At 39.0% G+C, this 20767-nt stretch overlaps 3 protein-coding genes across 3 annotated transcripts in view; all 3 read left to right on the top strand.

The window, feature by feature from the left end:
- LOC122656783 (FCS-Like Zinc finger 8-like) overlaps positions 1 to 5985 on the top strand; it is a 16096-nt gene extending 10111 nt beyond the window's left edge. Inside the window, exon 5 of the mRNA XM_043851444.1 lies at positions 5977 to 5985. The gene's annotated coding sequence lies outside the window, so the exon portion shown is untranslated. The remainder of the gene's footprint in view (positions 1 to 5976) is intronic.
- LOC122656766 (folate-biopterin transporter 1, chloroplastic-like) lies at positions 4363 to 20310 on the top strand. The gene is made up of 10 exons (XM_043851413.1): positions 4363 to 4615; positions 9304 to 9305; positions 10588 to 10827; positions 11684 to 11748; positions 11845 to 12007; positions 16347 to 16495; positions 16587 to 16841; positions 16967 to 17135; positions 17233 to 17325; positions 19906 to 20310. The coding sequence occupies exons 1-10, from the start codon at positions 4504 to 4506 to the stop codon at positions 20206 to 20208; spliced, it is 1551 nt and encodes a 516-aa protein (XP_043707348.1). The 5' UTR covers positions 4363 to 4503; the 3' UTR covers positions 20209 to 20310.
- Positions 18396 to 20767, top strand: part of LOC122656773 (cleavage stimulating factor 64-like) — a 36559-nt gene continuing 34187 nt past the window's right edge. Inside the window, exon 1 of the mRNA XM_043851426.1 lies at positions 18396 to 18400. The gene's annotated coding sequence lies outside the window, so the exon portion shown is untranslated. The remainder of the gene's footprint in view (positions 18401 to 20767) is intronic.

Genomic DNA, 20767 nt, shown 5'->3' on the forward strand with positions numbered 1-20767 from the left:
AAGATATGATGGAGGAAGACACCATAAAGATTGAACAAATAATCAAGAAACAATAATTGCTTATGTGACAGGGTTGAGAGGACCTTGCTTTATTAGTATGGGAAATCATACATGTTGAACAGTGATGGCCACTAAGAGGGGGGGGGTGAATCAGTGGACTATAAAATTCTTTTTCCCTCAACAGTTTCACTATCTATTCACCTGTTGAGATCACTCACCACCACCACCCACACAGTCTTCTCAGAATACACACAAGCACACAATCACACTCTAATAGCAATCCTGACTCAGTCTCATACAACCACAGTCACTGATACTGCTGCCAAGAGCTACTAAACAAAGTGCTGCCAAGAGCTGCTAGTCAGCTGTTGGAGATCCCTCACTCAAGCACACTGACTCAATCACAACTGGAGGACCTCACTGATGGCATACATATACACATACACACCCCAGCCTGACTGTCAAAGGCTCTACCAGGTATGTACACCCATCCTACAGAAAAGCACTTCTAACAAAGGCAAGGAATCGTCCACAACACAAAGAAATACGTGCTTCGGCAATTTGCCTACGTGCACAGAGTAATGGTCACTTGGACCTCAGCATCTACTCATCACTAATTTTCCCAGCATAAAATTGAGAGACCGTACCCACGGCAGATGATGTTTTAGTCACACCTATGACTCAGGACATTTGACCTGCTTCTATCCCTAAGTATAGAGATAAGGGTGTTACACCCAATGGTTTTCCCAGCACCCACTGGTAACTAGCACTGTGTCCAGATACAACTGGACAACTCAATAAAAAAATTGGGCTTACACAAATGCCCTACAACGAAATCCACATAGCATAGGTCTATGGCAGTATAACCTAGCTAGCATATGCAATGGAAATACAGTATATCAAACACAACAGGCCATCAAGTGTAAAAAATCTCACAACTATGCACCGTCTCTAATCACTAATGTCCGGTGATGGAGTCTGGCAACTCTGGTGGCTCATTGGAATCTTCAATTTCTTCCAATTTGATGGAGAATTGGAATCTTCAAATGTGCTCTGTCACTGGAGTCCTGGAGTGGTTCCTGACAGTGTGGGAAACCACTGTCTTCTTCCTTTTCCTTCTATTTCCTTCCCTTTCTTTTCTTTTGTCTTCTTTTCTTTTTCTTTCTTTCTTCTTCCATTCTTTCTTTTTGCACTAAACCTTCACGGAATGTGAGATGAGCTTCAACCTTTTTGCTTTATCTCATTCCCCTTTCCTTCTTCTTCTTTTCCCTTTCTTCTTTCTTCCTTCCTTCCTTCCTTCTTTCTTTTTTTCTTTCTCTTTTCCCCTTTCTTCCTTGGCTACAACCACAAAGGGAGCTGCTGAAATTATGATTTCAGACTATCAATGGCTTCTAGGGAGGCTGAACACATGAGATGGAAAAGATGATTCAAACCATGACTACACACATCACCTATTTAGGGCTGCAACCCTTTTTCGGCGACCTCTGCTTCTCTTTTCTGTTTTCTCAGCTCACCAATGGATAGATCTCGAAAAATTACCCAAAATCCAAAAAAAGATCACCTTATTTCGAGTCCTGTAGCCCTAGATATGGCAGACTAAAGTTGGGCCATTCGTAGAGCTCAAAATGGAATCTCGAGGGCTGTGTACATGTGCGCGCGCAAGTATCATATCGCCGCTTGATTCCATGTAGCACACGTGCAGTATCGCGCACAGAAGGAACCGCTGGATCAGAAACTTAGCACATGAGACCCTCAGATCGCTTCAGATCGTGTCAGCAAGTCAATCGTCAACGGCTGACATAGCAGGCGACGTATCGCGCTCCTATTGGCTGTCTCATAGGGCGATCTGCAAACCGTTAGATCTGTCGGTGAAGGCGGGAAAGATCTTAGAGCGTTGGATCTTCATCATTTAAATCTTGAATTAACAAGGCTCATGAGATCCTCTCAAAAAGAATCTTTTCTAGACACTTCTCTACACAGGCGCTGCACGTGATCAAGGGTCACAATGGTCTATAGATATGGATTAATCTGGACCGTACATTCAAATTTTAAAATCCCAGTTGCATGTTGTCTTATCGATCGGAATCTTTTGCATCTTCAACCAATCAAGGAGCCCGAAATGGAATCTAGGCCATAACTTCTTCGTTTTAACTCCGATTTGAGCGCCGTTTGCTGCTACGTGTCCGTGACGATGAGCACTACCAATCAAAAATAGCCACATCTGCAAAACCCTTACTGATTTTCTCAGGAAACCCAAAAATAGTTCGGATTGACTAAATTGCCCTTCATTTTAGGTGACCAAACGGGAATTGATGTAACTTCGCCGTCCGAACTCGGAATTGCTCGATTCCAGTTGCATTTCGAAGAGGACTCGACGAACTAAAATATTCATGTAGAATGCTTTACCCAGTTCTATCATTTTGCCCTCCAAAAATGCCGATGAACACGCTGCCAGTGTAGAAACCTATGAAATCAACATTCTTAATACACCCAGCCTTCATCCAAGGCTGTTTAAGGTTTCCAAACACAGCATTGAACAATCTCATGCTGCCATATAATCCCCGGATGCTCCAACATCATTGCCAACATACCACAATACTGTCAAATGACCAAAATGCCCCGGATGACTCCCAAATACTATGGGACCTCTGTATACACTGTCATACCCCTGTAATTATATCATTGCCGTAGTGAACACTGTAAGAACTACTGGGGATGGTGAGGACACAATCCAGTCACTGCCTGCACTGCCATAAACATGTCTACTCAACTAGAATGCTGCTTGACTAGCCCGAGCGCTGTAACTGCACCAAGATGGATTGTGTTGACCACAACAACACACATGCATTGTGTTGACAACAATGACAACCAATACACAATCACTGCCATCTGCACTATGTGTTCAACAATACATTCTAACTATGGTTCTTGTTTTGCCACATCTTATTGGAAATCTAAAAATGGGTGAATTAACCTTAATTTCAATCTTAAATTCAATCATCTCCCCTCTCATTATACATATGCACGTTCTTAGGGTCCCATAGACACTCTTTGTAGCCCTGACTTTCTAATGGTTTGTTTTGCAATGTAGACGATTTCAATTTGATTGAAACTTTTTTTTTTTTTGGTAAACATTTGATAGAAACTTGACATGGGGTAGAGGACTATGAGATCTTTCAATCCTCAAAATTTCAGCCCAATCTAAGTAATCATGTGGCATTGTGGCAGAAACAATACATGGTTATAAAATTCAAATGTCACTAATATGGTGGGTATCAGGTTAAACCCTATAATTGTAGTAATAAACGTTGCCTATGACTGGTTTAATGGTCGCAGGCCTCTTTGAACCTGAACATAATTTAGTAAAGTGGACCTTTAACATTTTGACAGATGACAACAGTTTTGTCACCGATGCAGGTTATATCAATGTACAAGATTCAACAACTATGGCTCTTTATAGACTTCTTCAAGTATGGGACAGATCATAAAGCAAAGGGATTACTCTGAAGAATGTTTGGTTGCGAGACAAGGAACTTCTCTCATGGCTTACAAATCCAGATACAGCTACCATCTCTTGGCTCTCTTTACCTCTTTTTTTGCATATAGCTGAGGTTTCAAACAATTTTAAGAATATTATTTTTCACTACTACGGTACTACCCGAAGGTGGACTCACTGAGTGCCACTTCACTGTCTTTGATTATTTGAACTTCTATATATAGTTTATTTTCGTTCATAAAAAAAAACAAAAAAAAAAACGTTGCCTATGTGACCTATTACTTATGAGTTCAGATCCTCTATCTAAGTGTGGTGCTTGTGAGAACCAATATTTGTCACAGAAATCACAGGGGGTTAGAGGTACAGAGATTCTATTTGGTTGGCTCCTGTCATGTGAGGTGGCATCCCATGCATGTAGATGATCCATACTCTTTACTTATACGAACAAGTAACAAGTTTTCTTTCGTCCACAGTGAAGAGTGAATCTCTTATCGATGGGATCTAACCCTTTGATTGATAAAGAAAGGTATTTTAGATCTTCTTCAATAAAGGTGAAATTTAAGAGTTGGGCTCATGTTCATGTACATGAGTGTACAAGAACGACTCCCAACTGTTTAGATGCGAGCCGTGCTCGTACGCTCACATACGTGAACGTGAGCTGGACTCAATGTTAATGATGACATTCACTATTTCGGAGTCCAATCAGAACACAATTTGACCATGGATCAAGTGATTCTCTCTTGGACTTTGGACCGGACCGGACCGGACCGGACCGAGCTGTCCAGAGAACCTCATTTGTCCAAATTTAAAATTGTACGGCTAACTCACTGCTGTCTTGTGTTTAAGTCTCTTATCTTATGGCATCTGCAAATGCTACTCTATGGCCTTTCTCACCTCCCTCTAACCTGTACGCACCTTTTCTATCCTCTCTCTTCGCTTATGGGTCTCAAATCCCTAGGGTATCTGACACTCGCATTCGTCTCGCTGGATTCTCTTCAACAACTCATATGAACATTCGACCATATCGATCGAATAAGGACATGTCCGTCAGCTTATCGTTACCGTCGGCTTTCCTCCGGCGAGAGAAAGAAGAGGAACCTTATTCAGATTCCAGAATTTGTGAGTTTTTACTTTTCTTTTTTACCTATTAGCGCCTTATTGTATGTTCTCTTCTCTACGGCTTATGCTAACCTTGAATTTGGTCAATTAACTTTATTCAGTAAAGTTTAGTTTCCATTTTTATGTGAGTTATTTGCTTTCCATGTTTGGCAAATTTTGGCGTTGGAAAAAATTATTAGATAGTAAACCAAGGCCGTACTATAGTCAGTTAAAATATAACTGAATACAATTGACTGCAATGAATAAGTACTGCGGAAGTTTTAAGTGTTATAGCGGAGACGCAGTATAATCATGTTCAATCTCAGTTACAACTTATAAGTGCTGCCAGCATTTTAATCTTAGGCACTTGAAGGTGGTCTCTTGAACACAGAAATGAAGCACTTTATGACATTGAATTTAGAAACTTGAAAATTTGAAACAAATATGAATGGCAATGTTTATGCCTTCGAAACGGAATACCAAGTGTGGAGGAAATCTGGAGGATAGAATGGTAGAGCATGCAGAAGACTTGAGAGATCTAGAGGGTTGGAATTGTTGGGGTTCCATGTGGAAAACGGAAATAATAATCCCACATCGGAAGTGGATAGCCCGATGTGAAGACTTATAGGTACTTGGGCACCCTCTCTTTAACGGCTAGCTTTTACGGATGAGTTCTACCTAAGTCTCTAACAAGTAGTATCAGAGTCAAGGTTGTGGAGGGGAAGATGGAGAAGGTCTCGGTAGCTCCCACGTGGATGGGGAAATTGTTGGGTTCCACACGGAAAGCGGGAGTAATATCTAGTACTGCTATTGGTAATCTACTACTTCTACCATTACACTAGTGTATGCATATAAACTAACTGCTACCCATTCCCATACACATTTCAATAATTTGCTCCTCTTTTATTTTATTTTATGGGGAGTGTTAATGTGTATTGATTTCACTCATTCTTTTTAATTACTTATATGGAAGGTTACATGTTATAGGAAAATAATTTTAGGCCACTCTTGGATTGTAGTCATAATACAATAACTTTACACACATGCAGACATGCATATAAGAATAATTTTAGAACATTTCTAGACTAAATGTAATACGTAAAGAGTTTGATTCTTTGGTAACACTTAAGGAATCATTTTATCAATATATGATGTGAAACTAATTTTGAAAAATGTAGAAATAAAAATGCTGTATAAGCCCTGAGTCTCTCATTCCTATTTTTTCGGCTGTGTGTGTGTGTGACGCTTTATTTTTTTCCTGTGCGATGCTGGCTCTTTTATCCATGTAACATAGTTGAAAAACAAATAGTTGGCTAGTCTATCAGAGATGAAGTTAATGAACTAAATGGTTCCGAAATTGCAGAAAGTTAGGTAGAGGAAAGAATTCTTCAATGAGATTCACTCCTTTTTCTTTTATGTTTTTTGGATAGCATATGATTTAAACAATGAATTACAAGTTATAGAGTAAGAGTTAAAAAAGCTTCCCAATTTGTGTATGAGATGTGTGCCCTCACTATGGAGTTTAGTCTTCAACTCTTAAGACATTAGACAGGATGTCCTTGCTTCACGTTTGTTTCACTTTGACAAAATGTAACCTAGAGGATTTTTGCTTTGTATGGCTATGTATGGAGGCCTTCTGCTTGAGTTTTTCCTTGACAAAATTCTCTAGAGTCAAGACAACATTGGACACATATCTTTAAACCATTGATATATTATTGGCTCTGAGGCTATTGTGTGCCCTCAATATGGGGTTTTGTCTTTGTGGTTTTTAGCTTTTAGCTTTAAGGCTACAATTAGAGGCCTTTTCCTTGAATATTTATGATGTGTTCTTGGGTATATAAGATAAGATTAAAAGAACTCAATACCCACAGGACAAAAACACAGCAATCCAAGGAAGTAAACAATATGGCAGAATACAGAAAGTCAAATATTTCGGAATCCAATGGTCAGATGGGGTTGAAATTTTGATCAGATTAGACCCCTTACTAGGACAATTAATGTATCCAAAAAAACAAGCTGATCCAATGGTTGGATTTGCTGTAACGAAGTATATAGCAGAAAATAGAAACTTAAGAACACAGAATTTAGCAAGTTAAGAAAACTAATATAACTCATGGTCTAACCATCCAATGAGAACAATATTTAGGTCGAATGGAGTAGGAAGGGAGGAAAACAGCATGGTTTAATTTCAGTCCGATTTGATGGTCAGATTCTCAGAATCTGTTGACTGAAGATTAGACTATGTTGCTATTCAACAGTAAATCACAGACATATAGACAGTGCTGGAAACTAACAGAACCAAACAGAACTTAGATAACAGTATTAGGAATTAAATAAACTCCAAGAAAAAGGTCGGAGATCACTTAAGAGTTTACCACAATGGGAGCAAGGTTCAAAAACTCGTCTTGAGGAGGTGTCTTGACCAGGTTGAGATTCTCGAGATCTCGGCGAGACAATGCATTTTTTTTTGGTTTCGGTTAGCTCCGAAATTTTAAGAGAAGCTTGTTTTAGGCTTAATAAACATATTTAAATCTTCAAATTGTAAAAAAAAAATACCTAATTTTGTGCTTTGGATTTGCACCCTTGGTTGGCTGTAAACATCGAATCCTTATGTAATATTTGCCTATACACATTGTTTGAGTGCTATGAGACATAATGGGCAAACAAAACAAGTAAATTATGCAATAATGGATGAAGACTCATAATATTGAATAATTATTTAAGAAATAGTGAAGGACTAAAAGTAAAAACCATAGTTGTTACGGCGGCTAGGCGAATCACGGCGGTCGAGGGGGCTAAAAAACAAGTCGACACCAACACGCGTCAAGATGTCGCCTAGGCGACCAAGGCGACACCAGAAATCAAGGCGAGACCAAGGCGCCTGGACGCCAAGGCAACGCCGTGACAACTATGGTAAAAACTACAAAGTACAGTGAGCAATGCATATTAAATAGACACCCAAGTACAGTGAACTATACATATGTCATGGACACCATAGTAATGTAGAATGAGTTCGGCTAAGAACCACTCTACAGTAGGATCGATGATAGGTGGCAGCAGAACATCAAATTAGAAACAAATCAGAATTAGAAAGTGGACAGAACATCTATATTCACCCAAGTGATGGGGACTGAAATTCAGGTCGAGTGTAAGGCTAGGTAGGCTGGATTAGTCCTCCAAATTGGGGCTAATTTTGATGGCTTGATATCAAGATATGCGCAGGTCACAGAATTAGAAGGTTAAACTTGAAAATAGAAGGAGGACTGTAGCAAACAAACCAACCACCAGAATGGTGTCAAACTTGGATCGAAGGTGGATCTATCATCTATACAAGGACAGGTTGTGCTCCAAACAGGTCTCCAATCAGGCAGAGGGTTGCAGAGATTTGAGCCTCCAAAGTTATAGCAGAATCTGGGCTGAAAACAGAGCCGCAGGTGTGTTTCAGTCCTTCTCTTGGTTGTGTGCAGCAGCAGCAATCCTTGGAAGTGATTGGGGGTTGAATCTGACCTTCAAAGGAGTCTTCATAGCAGCTTGTTGCAGTCAAGAGGAAGCCGCAGCAGGGGAACTCGATTGGGGCAAGAGAGAAAAAAGGTAGAAGAAGATAGAAGGTAAAGGGGGGGGGGGGGTAAGGAGGTTCAGCTCTCTCAGCCCTAGGGGTTTTGGCTCTCACCAGACAGGTTCCCTGCCCTTCATCCTCACAATGGGATAAGAACTTGCTCAAAGCAATACTCAATCATTCACTAAATCGTTGGTGGGGTGCCTCTAAGGGCATTACATATTTTTGGGCAGCTATGCTTGCCTTATAAGTAAGAGAAAATTAGATACTTGCAAGAAAGGAAACAAACTAAACATAGAAACTTCTTAATAAAAGCTAAACCTACTTTCTAAATCTGGAATTAGAAACTAAAGAGCTAAGGTTGCTTAATAGACAACTACAAAATACCTAAGAGAATAATTCTGAAAATAGAAACTAACTAAACTCCTAATTCCCCCACACATAGACCAAATTGAGTCTTCTAATAAAGTCTTCACATGATCTGGTCTTAGGGCCCACAGGATCTTCTAGTAGCATTCTCACCAAGAAAAAATATGGGGCTGTGACACTGTTCACGTGAACAGTGTTTTGGCCTATTCTTCTTCATGTTTTGATCTACATCACATAGTCTTCCATGTCCCAACAATACAATATTGTGAGTCTGTGACTGTCTATTGATATGAACGAACCATGACGTATTGGATCAAGTCTACTCATGGTCCAATGGAACCGACGTGCATTGTCTTCCGTCTGCATGACATATGAATGCCACATCATAGTGTTTGAGAAGAAACAAGAGTAGTTTCTTCTCAAGCAGGTTGAAATATCTGAGATTTTCGAGATTTCACCGAAATTTTCAAAACAGTGCAGGTTTTAAGTTTCGTATGTAGTCTCGTCTCGAGGAGCTCGAGATTCTTGAGATGTTCGAGATCTCGCCGAGATAGCGAGATTTAGAACTATGAATGGGAGTGTCAGCTGCTGGAATATTAATCAGACAGTGAATGAAAGAGAAAAACGTGAGAGAAGAGGAAGAAAGGAAGAAGATATGACCAATTGGCTTCACCACCTTGGTTGTGACTGATTCACCTTAGCTAACTCATTCTCATGGAGCAAACTTTATCAAACAGCCAAAATCGTGGGCTGTAGTGGCCTTACCTCTTTATTCCTGCAAGAGACGTCTCTACATACCTCGGGCACAGGATGAACTCTTTGTTGAAGCTCGAAGACTGGAATGAGCAATGAAGCATTACAAGTAGCTTGGCTGCCAAGCAAATTTTTTATTTAAAAAAAAAAGAAGGAAATTAATTCAATGGAAACAAAAAGTAATTAGAATAGAAACTCTTACTTAGCCTAACTTGTTTACTAAGTAACTACTACAGGAAAATAGAAACTAGTAGCTATAATATGAAAATAGAAACTAAGTAATTAGCAACTTCAAAAGATCTTGGCAGCTCCCTTTCCTTCCCACGCCATCTGTCCTCATGAGGCCCACACTAAGCTCAAGTGAGCAGTAACTAAAGAACCTTCTTCCTGGAATTGCATCAATTTCTCAACCATGTTGTCAAGACATAATATGAGACCCACTTGCCTTTAGTAAGCTGATTCTTCCGGGGTACTCCCACTCCCAATCGTATGCAGGATTAGTGCTTTTTCCCTCTTGCTTGTGCTTCTTTACCTGGGGTTGATTTTGTGAATCTCATGCAATTAAGATCTGTATAAGAACTCTTTCGGGCATATATTTTAACTTAACTGTATCCAGTCATGTGCTCTCAACTGCAACATTGACTTCAGCCAAAGGCTTAGGATTGCATCCATTTTGATTTAACCATCAAAAACTTTTCTTGACTGTCCAATGTTGATTCTAATTCAGCTAGTCAGCAGTTATGTATATGTACCAATCTATCTTGGAAGAATTTAGGTGCTTCAACTCTGATCCTGTGCAATGTTGAGTGTTAGGTTCAAAGCCACTGGCCTTGTCCACAAATGCACATTTTTGTACGTTGCACTATGGAAGATCATTTCCTTCGTCCTCCCCTCCCATACCCTCCTTCCTTCCAGTAGGCCTCCTGTTATGTGATTTCTAAATCAAACAGACTATCAAATGACTTATGTAAGCTTCAAAAGGCTTGTTTATTTTGTTAAGACTTAAGAGAGGAAAACTAAAGATTTCCTACAATAAGAAATGATTTGTATATTTTTCTGGAATATCATAGTGCAAGAACTTGTATGGGATTGCAACAAATTAATTGATACTTATGCTGGTGTGATAGTTCATTTGGATAGTGAGATTTTTTCACTAGTGTATAAGAGAAGAGTGAGGACAAGAAAATGTGATGGAACGGGAGAAATGTTGTGCATTTAAGAGTTTAGCATGCTTACAGATGATCCATATACATAATATATTCCTTTGGTTTTATTTCTATCTCTCTCTCTCTAAATTTATATTTATATGCTGGAGTCAGGTGTGGGGAAAAATGAACTATTGACGGCAGAAATTGATGGCGAACAATGCTCATCCTGTCAGACCGCTCCACGAAATAATGGATCATTTTTAAGCACTGTAAAATGTTTTGGGGTGGACTTGTCCCCAGATAATATTGCCGTTGCGATGGTATATTTTGTCCAAGGAGTTTTAGGCCTTTCTAGGCTTGCAGTGAGCTTTTACTTAAAAGATGACCTCCATCTAGATCCAGCAGAGGTACGTTAATCCAATTTCAAATATTTTCCAGCAAAATTTATCAAGATGGAAGTTTAAATACAATCAGCGTCTAGAGTTTTAGGCCTTTCTAGGCTTGCAGTGAGCTTTTACTTAAAAGATGACCTCTATCTAGATCCAGCGGAGATACGTTAATCCAATTTCAAATATTTTCCAGCAAAATTTATCAAGGTGGAAGTTTAAAAACAATCAGCATCTAGCTGTCTACCTGTAAATATTTTTTATCTCCCTATTTTAATTTTAATACAATCGAGTATTTCAAGCCTTTTTAGTTTCTTCTCTTTTTTTTTTTTTTTTTTTTTTGGGGGGGGGGGGGTGTGGGTTGGATGGTGATGGGGGAGGAAGAAACTACTAATAGTAATACTCCTTCTGTCCCACAAAGACTGTCTTTTTTAGAGTTTTCCTATGTCCCAAATTGTTTGTCCATTGTACCATTTAATGCATTTTCTCATTTTTGCAAATTACCCTTTCTTATGTGTTCTATTAAAACTTAGAAAACAAAATTAAATAAACATAAAGAGACTATTGGGGGATAATTTTGAAAATTTCAATGATATTAGTGGGTAATTAATCACATAACTATCTGATCTTTAAAGTGAGATTTGTCAAGATGTCTGATCTTTGTGCGACAGCAGGATAGCAGTTTAACTATTCAATTGCTTATATTACTGATCAGTTGCTTTTATGGTTGGATGTGTCCTAAAAATGTTAATATGCAGAATGTTTATGATGTGCTCATGAATAACTTAGAGCAAAAGAAGAAATTTATTTTGTTGAAGTTAGGCCAGTCTTTGAAGAGAAATGTCATAGGACTGACAAGTTTTACCTCTTCAATTAGACAGCAGTTTTATCTGGTTTCTCGGCATTACCTTGGCTCATAAAGCCCCTTTATGGGTTTATCAGGTTAGTTTCACATGGTCTCCTTTTTGTTGTTTTTTATGAAGGAGTATTCATTTCATTCATTTACGCTATCTTCTAACAAGTGATTTCTCATTGCAGTGATTCTTTTCCACTTTTTGGTTACCGAAGAAGGTCCTACCTTGTTTTATCAGGGCTTCTTGGGGCATTCTCATGGACTTTGATGGCTACCTTTGTTGACAGCAAATATGATGCTGCATTTTGTATTCTAATTGGATCTCTTTCTGTTGCATTCTCAGATGTTGTAAGTATTGTCGTTTTCTTGTTCTTAGTGAAGCATTCCATTTTTTGAGTAGTCTTTTTACTTGGTTGGACATGTTTGCTTTGTCCTAGTTGATACTTGGCTATTACGTCAATTGGATTCTTTTCCATTTATGTGAATTGAATATCCATTTATGCCTGTATGGGGCAGAATGTTGGGCAGTTAAGAAGTGTCATATTGGGAAGCTATGTGTAGCAGAGATGAGGATGTTAAGATGGATGTGCGGAAAGACTAGGAATGATAAAGTTAGGAATGAACGTATTAGAGCTGACTTGGGAGTTGTCCCGATCAATGACAAGCTTCGAGAGAGTCGTTTGAGGTGGTATGGTCATGTTCAACGGAGGCCTAGGGATGCCTCAGTAAGGAGGAGTGATATGATTCCGGTTGAAAGAGCTAAAAGAACTAGGGGCAAGCCTAAAATGACCATAGGAGAAGTTGTGAGGAAGGACATGCATAGTTTAGGTCTTGTACCACGTATGACCTCAGATAGAGCGGAGGGCAAGGATCCATGTAGCAGGCCCCATTCAGTTGAGATTCTCCCGACTTGCTGGGTTGTGCCTCTTTCCTCTTACTTTCATCTTTCATTTTTCTTTTTATTTTCATTTTTCATTTCTCATCTCTTTCCCCTTCATTCCCCTTTTTGTTCAGACCTCAGTTTTCCCTACTTTGTTTTATTGGATCCATGTAGCCGACCCCATTAAGTTGGGATAAGGCTGAGTTTTTTGTTGTTGTTGTTGTATATTCACATATGTCTCAACAACAACAATAACAACACAGCCTTATCCCAACGTAATGGGGTCAGCTACATGGATTCAAACAAAATAAAATAGGTAAAACTGAGGTGTAAGCAACAAAAAATAAAAGGGGAATGAAGATATGGGAAAAGAGGGATGGGAAATGAGATGAGAAAAGAAAAATGGACATTGACAAATGAAAGATGGAAAATAAAAGAAAAATGAAAGAAGAAAGATGAAAGTAAGAGGAAAGAGGCACAACCCAGCAAGTCTGGATCAACTCTGCTAAATGGGGTTTGCTACATGGATCCTTGCCTTCCAATAGGTTATGTCCGAGGTCATACTTGGTACAAGGCCTAAACCATGCATGTCCTTCCTCAAAACTTCTCCTATGGTCATTTTAGGCCTACCCAAGCTCTTTTTGCTCCTTCAATCGGGATCATATTGTCCTCCTTACTAGGGTGCCCCTAGGACTCCGTTGAATGTGACCATACCACCTCAAACGACTCTCTCGGAGCTTGTCATTGATTGGGGCAACGCCCAAGTTAGCTCTAATGTCTCATTCCGTACTTTACCCTTCCTATTTTTTTTGCACATCCATCTTAACATCCTCATCTCTGCCACACAAAGCTTCGCAATATGACATTTCTTAATTGCCCAGCATTCTGCCCCCATATATCATAGTCGGTCGTGCAACAGTCCTATAGAATTTTCCTTTAAGCTTTAAAGGGATACGTCGGTCACACAACACTCTAGATGTACTTCTCCACTTCAACCATCCGACTTTAATTCTCTACGAAACATCATCCTCTATGTCACCTTCTTTATTTATGATCATAGTTGTCATGGCGCCGCCATGGCGTCCTGGCGCTGGAGAAGGTTGCATGGCGACCTACGCCATGGCGTCCCTCTTTGATTTCTTCTTCCTGTCTCTCTTTCCTTCTTCGATTTCTTCTTCTTGTCTTCGATTTCTTCTTCCCTCTTCGATTTCTTCTTTCCCTCTTTGAGTTCTTTCGATTTCTTCTTCGATTTTTGAATTTTCTTCTTAAAACTTGTGAAACAATAGAGAAAAAATAAAACATGGCTTGAGTATACATCTATTAAAACATTAAAAATAGAGAAAATAAAAAATAAAACATGGTCGACATGCTCGCCATGGCAGGCGACATGTCGGTATATCGACGTGACACCCTTCCATCGACTTGGATCGCCGTGACGCCATGACAACTATGTTATGATTGATCCCAGGTATCTAAAATAGTCATTTTGAGGTAACTTTCATTCCCCAATTTGCACTATGTCAGTGTCCATCATAGAATGACTAAAATTACACGTCATATACTCCGTCTTCGTTCTACTAATCTTAAAACCTCTTGTTTCCGAGGTAGATCTCCAAAGCTCTAACTTAGTGTTAATCACTGCTTTAGTCTCATCAACCAGAACTATATCATCAGCGAAGAGCATGCACCATGGGACCTCGTCTTGGATGATCTTGGTTAGGTCGTCCATGACAAGCACAAATAGGTAAGGGCTTAAAGCTGATCCCTGATGTAGCCCAATTGTAATTGGGAATTCATTGCCCTGACCTCCCACAGATCTCACACTAGTCACTACTCCCTCATTCATATCTTTAATTACATCCACATAAATACTCGACACCCCTCTCTTCATTAGGACATTCTGGATTAAATCTCTAGGTACTCGATCATAAGCTTTTTCCGGGTCAATAAAAACCATATGGAGATCCTTCTTGCTATCTCTATATCTTTCAATGAGCCTCCTCAATAAGTAGATAGCTTCTGTCGTGGATCTACTTGGCATAACGCCAAATTGGTTCACCACTTCACCGAGATAAGAGTCTCTCTTCTCACACGGGATTCAATAACCTTCCTCTAGAGTTTCATAGTGTGACTTATTAACTTTATGCTTCTATAGTTATTATATCTTTGGATATCATCTTTATTTTTGTAGACTTGTACTACAATGCTTGTCCTCCAATCATCTGCCATCTTCCTTGTGTTCATAATCCCATTAAACAGTTAACCAATAAACCCCACAATCTCTATTCACATATGCCTCATTCAGCCTATATGAGTGAACATAAAATTCCATGAGGTTTTTGAAAGCATGAGGGAACATAGAAGTATTTTTGAAAGCATTTGAGGGAAGAATTAACAACCATAGGTGACACGATGAGAGACGAAGTCTGTTGAGATGGTTTGGCCATGTGCTTGAGGGCCAATAAATGAATCAGTGAAAAAGGGGTAATATGATACAATTAGGAGTAACAAAAGGAGCAAGGAGAAGAGTGAAAACTGAAATGTCTTTTGTTGAAATGGTGAGAAAAGACTTGACTGCTTATCTTTACAAAGCAAATAGAGTGAAATGGTGGAATGGGATATGCGTAGGTGACTCCAAGTAATTTGGGTGAGGCTTAGATGAGTTGAGTTATAAAATATCTTGTCATTGCTGTATTCATCATCATCTTTTGAAAAGGTAAGCATGTTAAAAGTTTCTCTGATTGGTGAAATAGGACCTCTAGTAAGTTGTGGTAGAAGCTAGAGGAGCATAAATGATTGGATTGAGCAAGTTCCAGAAGTACGCCTCTCGTGAGCAGCTCTGCCTCTGGCCTGATTATGATTACTGTTTTTGTTTTCCACATTTCCCACCAAGTGATTTCAACATGCCTCTAGGTGATAGGGTTGCTCGTAGCCCAGGTATCGCCCAGGGTGCTTTGAATAAAGTAATAGGCCAAACGTCGGCCTATCGCTCCAGGCCCGCTTGCTGATATATGTGTCATATATGAAAAAACCACATTCATAAGTGGCTGTGATATGTTAGTTTGTTGGCTAATGGCTGTCATAGCTCAACCAGTAGGTTATGTGGCTTTTTGGTGTAACACACACACTATTTGTGTATAACAGAAGATAAAATGTAGTGAAAGAGAAAATGTAAATTAGTTTTTTGTTTTTCATTATAGACAAAAAAATACACATGTATGATGTACCACACATTTATTATGGGTAATATAACACAATGATTACAAAACAAGTAAAACAAATACTGGGAATACTCTTGCCTGGGCAGATGCCTAGTTGGACCTAGCGTAGCCTGTGTCACTAGATCCTGAAGCAGCTGAGCGTCACCATGATAAAATTATTTCGACACTAGTTTCTTGATTATATTGTTTTCTATTACTGCAGAGAGCAGTAGATGTAATTAGATGTGGGAAGTATATTTACTTGTCAACTTTTTAATGCACTCATTTGGAGTATATTTAATGATTTAGTAGGAGAAGGCTTATTGGATTTTTTCAAGGTCAGCTTGTGTGTCTCAAACATTTGCTGTCATATTCTTCTTATCTAGAATTACCAATATATTCAGAGTCCAGCTGATTTCAGATTGTTTACCATCGATGGAGTTCTATCTGATGCTTTACCAAGAAAATAAGGAACTTGTATATTTGAATAAGCTAGTAACCTTTTACTATTTTCATTTAGATGGTCTGTGAGAACAAGAATTTCAGTAGCTGGCATCATATTATTGCATATTGACAATCTTGATTCCAAAACTGATGCATGGTGCAGGTTGTAGATTCCATGATAGTAGAAAGAGCCCGTGGTGAGTCACAAAGCACATCTGGATCTCTTCAATCTTTATGTTGGGGGTCTTCGGCCTTTGGGGGGATTGTGAGTGCTTATTTCAGTGGCTCCTTGGTCGATGCGTATGGTGTGAGGCATGTTTCCCCTCTCTATTCCTTGTTTTTACTGCTTGAACTGATTTGGACCCTAACCAACCGTTGTTGTTGTTGGCTTTGTAATCTGCAGGTATGTTTTTGGTGTGACAGCATTGCTTCCCTTGATAACATCTGCAGTTGCTTTTCTTGTTAAAGAACAACCTACGTTGGGTGCAGCAAAAGGACATGTTCTTTCTCCGGTTGGCCCAACTTTTCTTGAAAGCTCTAAACAGAATATGATTCAGTTGTGGGATGCTGTCAGGCAACCCAATGTGTTGTTGCCCACCTTATTCATATTCCTATGGCAAGCGACACCACATTCGGATTCCGCCATGTTTTACTTTACGTATGTTCCATACCCCCACATTGTATAGGGTGATGTGCTTCACAGATGCTTGAAACTTATTTCAACTGTTCCATAGCTTCCTTTTAGTTTCTAAATTCCAGTTTGGTTCCTTTTTTGGGTTTCAGGACAAACAAAATTGGTTTCACTCCTGAATTTCTTGGTCGTGTCAAGCTTGTTACTTCAATTGCATCCCTGTTAGGTGTTGGGCTGTATAACGGGTTTTTGAAAGATGTTCCTCTGCGGAAGATTTTTCTAGTGACAACAATTATTGGTGCAGCTCTTGGGATGACACAGGTTTGTGTGGGATAAATGTTAGATTTTGCTAATGTTTGAGGATTCTAAATTCCTCATCATATTCGATGTCTAATTCTAGGACATGTTTTTCCCTCAGGTATTCCTTGTTATAGGACTAAATCGACAATTTGGTATAAGTGATGAGTGGTTCTCAATTGGAGATTCTCTGATAATAACTGTCCTTGGTCAGGTAAAAAAAAATTTTGGCCCTTCAACTGTAGGAGTTTTGTATCAAATGGATTTAACTCTCTCTGGAGATTTTGGGTCATGTTTTTGACTTTTCCACCATCATTGGATATGGAAGGAGGAATTTGCAAAAATGAGATATTACGAATGATTTCCAGGGTGACGTCTTTCAGAATTTTGTCCATAATATTTGGAAGCTTCATTGATTAACAGGGATACTGTAGATCCTTGCTGTTGGGCTTGGGATTTATATACTGAGTGCTTGAACCTTGCCTCTGGTTAGGAAATGGTGACAGGGAAGCCAAATACTAATTTACTTCATTTTTGTCTGGTATTTACCATAGGCATGTAAGAACCATATACACATTCTTTCACTTAAAAAAGTACACAAAGAGCTGGATGCTCTTATGAAAATAATCCTAACCTTAGGCGTAAAATAGGCAAATGTCTATATAGTCTCTTCCATTTCATGCATTCATCTTTTTTACCTTATTATGGTTTATTTTTTGAAGCCCCAGTGAAGATCTCTAATTAATCTAGAAACTTCTTTGATACACTTGACTTAAACTAGGAAGTCTATTGTACTTTTGTTTTGAGTTGAACTAAGAAGAGAAGGTGGTGGTTCACAAATCTAAATTTATTACCTATTGATTATTACCAGTTCATTAATGTAAATCGTGATCTCATTCTGCCTTGATGTGGATGTGGCATCAATCCTGGACTGACTTCTCATTTCCTCTTAGTGGTTTTGTGTGTTGCTTCCGGATTCCATTTCTCAGGGTTTTGTGACTCTGCTCCATCTTTTCTTATCAAAACTGTTAGGCATTTGAACTGTTTTTTACTTCTCTGGAAGTCTTAGGGCCTCTTTGGTATAGTTTCTATTCTATTAACCTGCTATTTCCATAGTTATCAAGGCATCGCCAAGGCGTCGCCATGGCAACGGCATGGCGTCCAGGCTCCTTGGTTGCCTTGGGTGCCATGGCCGGCGCCTTGCCGCCATGACGGTGTCGCTTTGAATTTTGACCCTCTAAACGCCATGGTCGCCTTCCCGCCTTGATAACTATGGCTATTTCTTGGAAGTAATTTCTAGGAACTGTTAGGCATTTGAACTGTTTTTTTCTTCTCTGGAAGTCTTAGTGCCTCTTTGGTATAGTTGCTATCTATTTACCTGCTATTTCTTAGAAGTAATTTCTAGGAACAATTACAACAAGTACAACGCAGCCTTATCCCAACTAAATGGAGTTGGCTAGTTTCTAGAAACAATTGTGAGCCAAAAATCAGAAATTGTTTTTGCTATTTCATAGACTAGATTATAGAATGAGAAATAGGTTTGGTATCTTTTGTCTGGAGTGGATTCTGCAAGTTGTCCCTCTTTCTTTTTTAATCTTGTAGAGAAAGCTAATTCACTCTCACCACATACTTTAAAAAAAAATTATGGTTCCAGGATTAACATCTAAAGACAGCCCAACTACTGTCTACCCCTGTTATAGACAATAACTACTAAACTTACATCCCAAGGATGTTTCTTTTCTTTTCTTTGGAATCTCCAAACAAGTGCACATCCGATCCTATTTCGTAGGTCTCTAAATTTCTAAAATCCCCACATGCCTTCTTTGATCATACAGATACTTGGATTTTCTCTGCCTACAATCCCAACATGTACGAACTTGGTTAAAAATATCCATCTTGGGGTACAAATGGGAGAGAGGAGAGAGTTTCCAATGATTGTAGTTGTTAGTGGAATTGTGGAGGTATAATTGCCAAATTAAAGTCGTGGATGGATCTTTCAGTAACAGAGGTTTTTAAGGTGTTGATCGGTTTATCTATCCTGGTTTGAATCTAGGTTAGATTTTAACACCTTAATAATGGTAAGGTTTCCTACATTGTCCTCTTAGGAAGACTTGCCTAAACAGCCCGAAAAATCTGCCATGTGGCAAATGAGATGGGTCCTGAATTTGGTGGACAGGTAATCATAAGTCCCCTGCTCACATATATATCAGCCTAATCATAGTTTGATAAGTGGCAAAAAAGAGCTTTGAAAATCTAGGACTATGAGAGAGTGCAAATTAGTGATCAAAGTACCATAGGCATGTATAGACATTCATGGAGGATGCATGCCTGTACACGGGAGGGTATTTGATTGAATTAGGCTCTGAAATTTGACATGTGGCTAATCCAGACCAGGTCCTCTCTGTCCAAGGTTAGAATTGCCACATCATCTGTCCATGTGGGTCAAAATGGTGGATTGTTTTAAGAAGCCCTTCCTAAACTGGGCTGTGTAAAGGGAATTTTCCCATGATAAACTATCATAAACTTCAGTTTTGAGTACTAGAAGAAAAGAAAAAATCACAAGGACAAGTGTAACTAGTATTTACTTTGTACAGTAAGAATTGATCCATCACTAAGGATTGGTGGCTGCCTTCCATATTCAACTTGAGATCCCAATCAAATAACTATAGAGATGTTATTAAGTTGTGGAATGGTTCTTTCAGCTTGTTAATCTCAAAATTTTCTTCCTGTGAAAAAAATAAATAAATTAATGGATCGATTGAAGTTACACTAACAATTAAATTGTGTATTGCAGGCATCATTCATGCCTGTTCTGGTGTTAGCAGCAAGATTATGTCCACAGGGTATGGAAGCAACACTGTTTGCTACCCTCATGTCCATCTCTAATGGAGGTAGTGTTGTTGGTGGGCTTTTGGGTGCTGGTTTGACCCAATTTTTTGGTGTCACGAAGGAGAACTTTGACAATCTAGCTCTCTTGATAGTTCTCTGCAACATCAGTTCCTTGTTTCCTTTGCCACTTCTTGGCCTCCTTCCCAGTGACAGCCCAGATACCACTCCAAAGGGGAATGTGGATGTTGAGCAGACAAAGTCGAATTGAGGCCGGCGACGTCTGGCCCGGATGTATTACAAAGTTGGATCTTTCCATTGAGTATACAATAATGGTGTAAATATATATATGTTTAGCTGATCTTTTCCACATTGATTACTTTTATTACGCTATCAGTGTATATTTTCTACTCATAGTCTTTCCCTACTTACCTCATTAAATGTGAGTCTCTCCTCTCTCATTAAATATTCCATTTCGATCTCTGACAATTGGCTTAGCAAGTAAGATGTTAATCATAGTTGTCAATGATTCACCTAAGCGTCTATGCTCTGTCTTGCGTCCAAGGTGACAACATGCCTTGTTGACACTTTACGAGTTTATGTGGTGATTTATGTTTATTGTTTTGTATTTTGATGGATATATTTATATTATATCCTACGTTTTGTTTATTATATGTTGTTTTCTCATATTAATTTTATTATATTATATTGCATTAATATGGTTTCTATGTTGCATAATAAGCATATTATGTGAACTTATCATTGTTATAGTTCTTATAGTCATATATTAAATGCCTAGGCTGATGCTTTGTTGCCTAGGTACCCTTCCA

Source organism: Telopea speciosissima, chromosome 1 (genome assembly GCF_018873765.1).
Source record: "Telopea speciosissima isolate NSW1024214 ecotype Mountain lineage chromosome 1, Tspe_v1, whole genome shotgun sequence".
NCBI classification, from domain to species: Eukaryota; Viridiplantae; Streptophyta; class Magnoliopsida; order Proteales; family Proteaceae; genus Telopea; species Telopea speciosissima.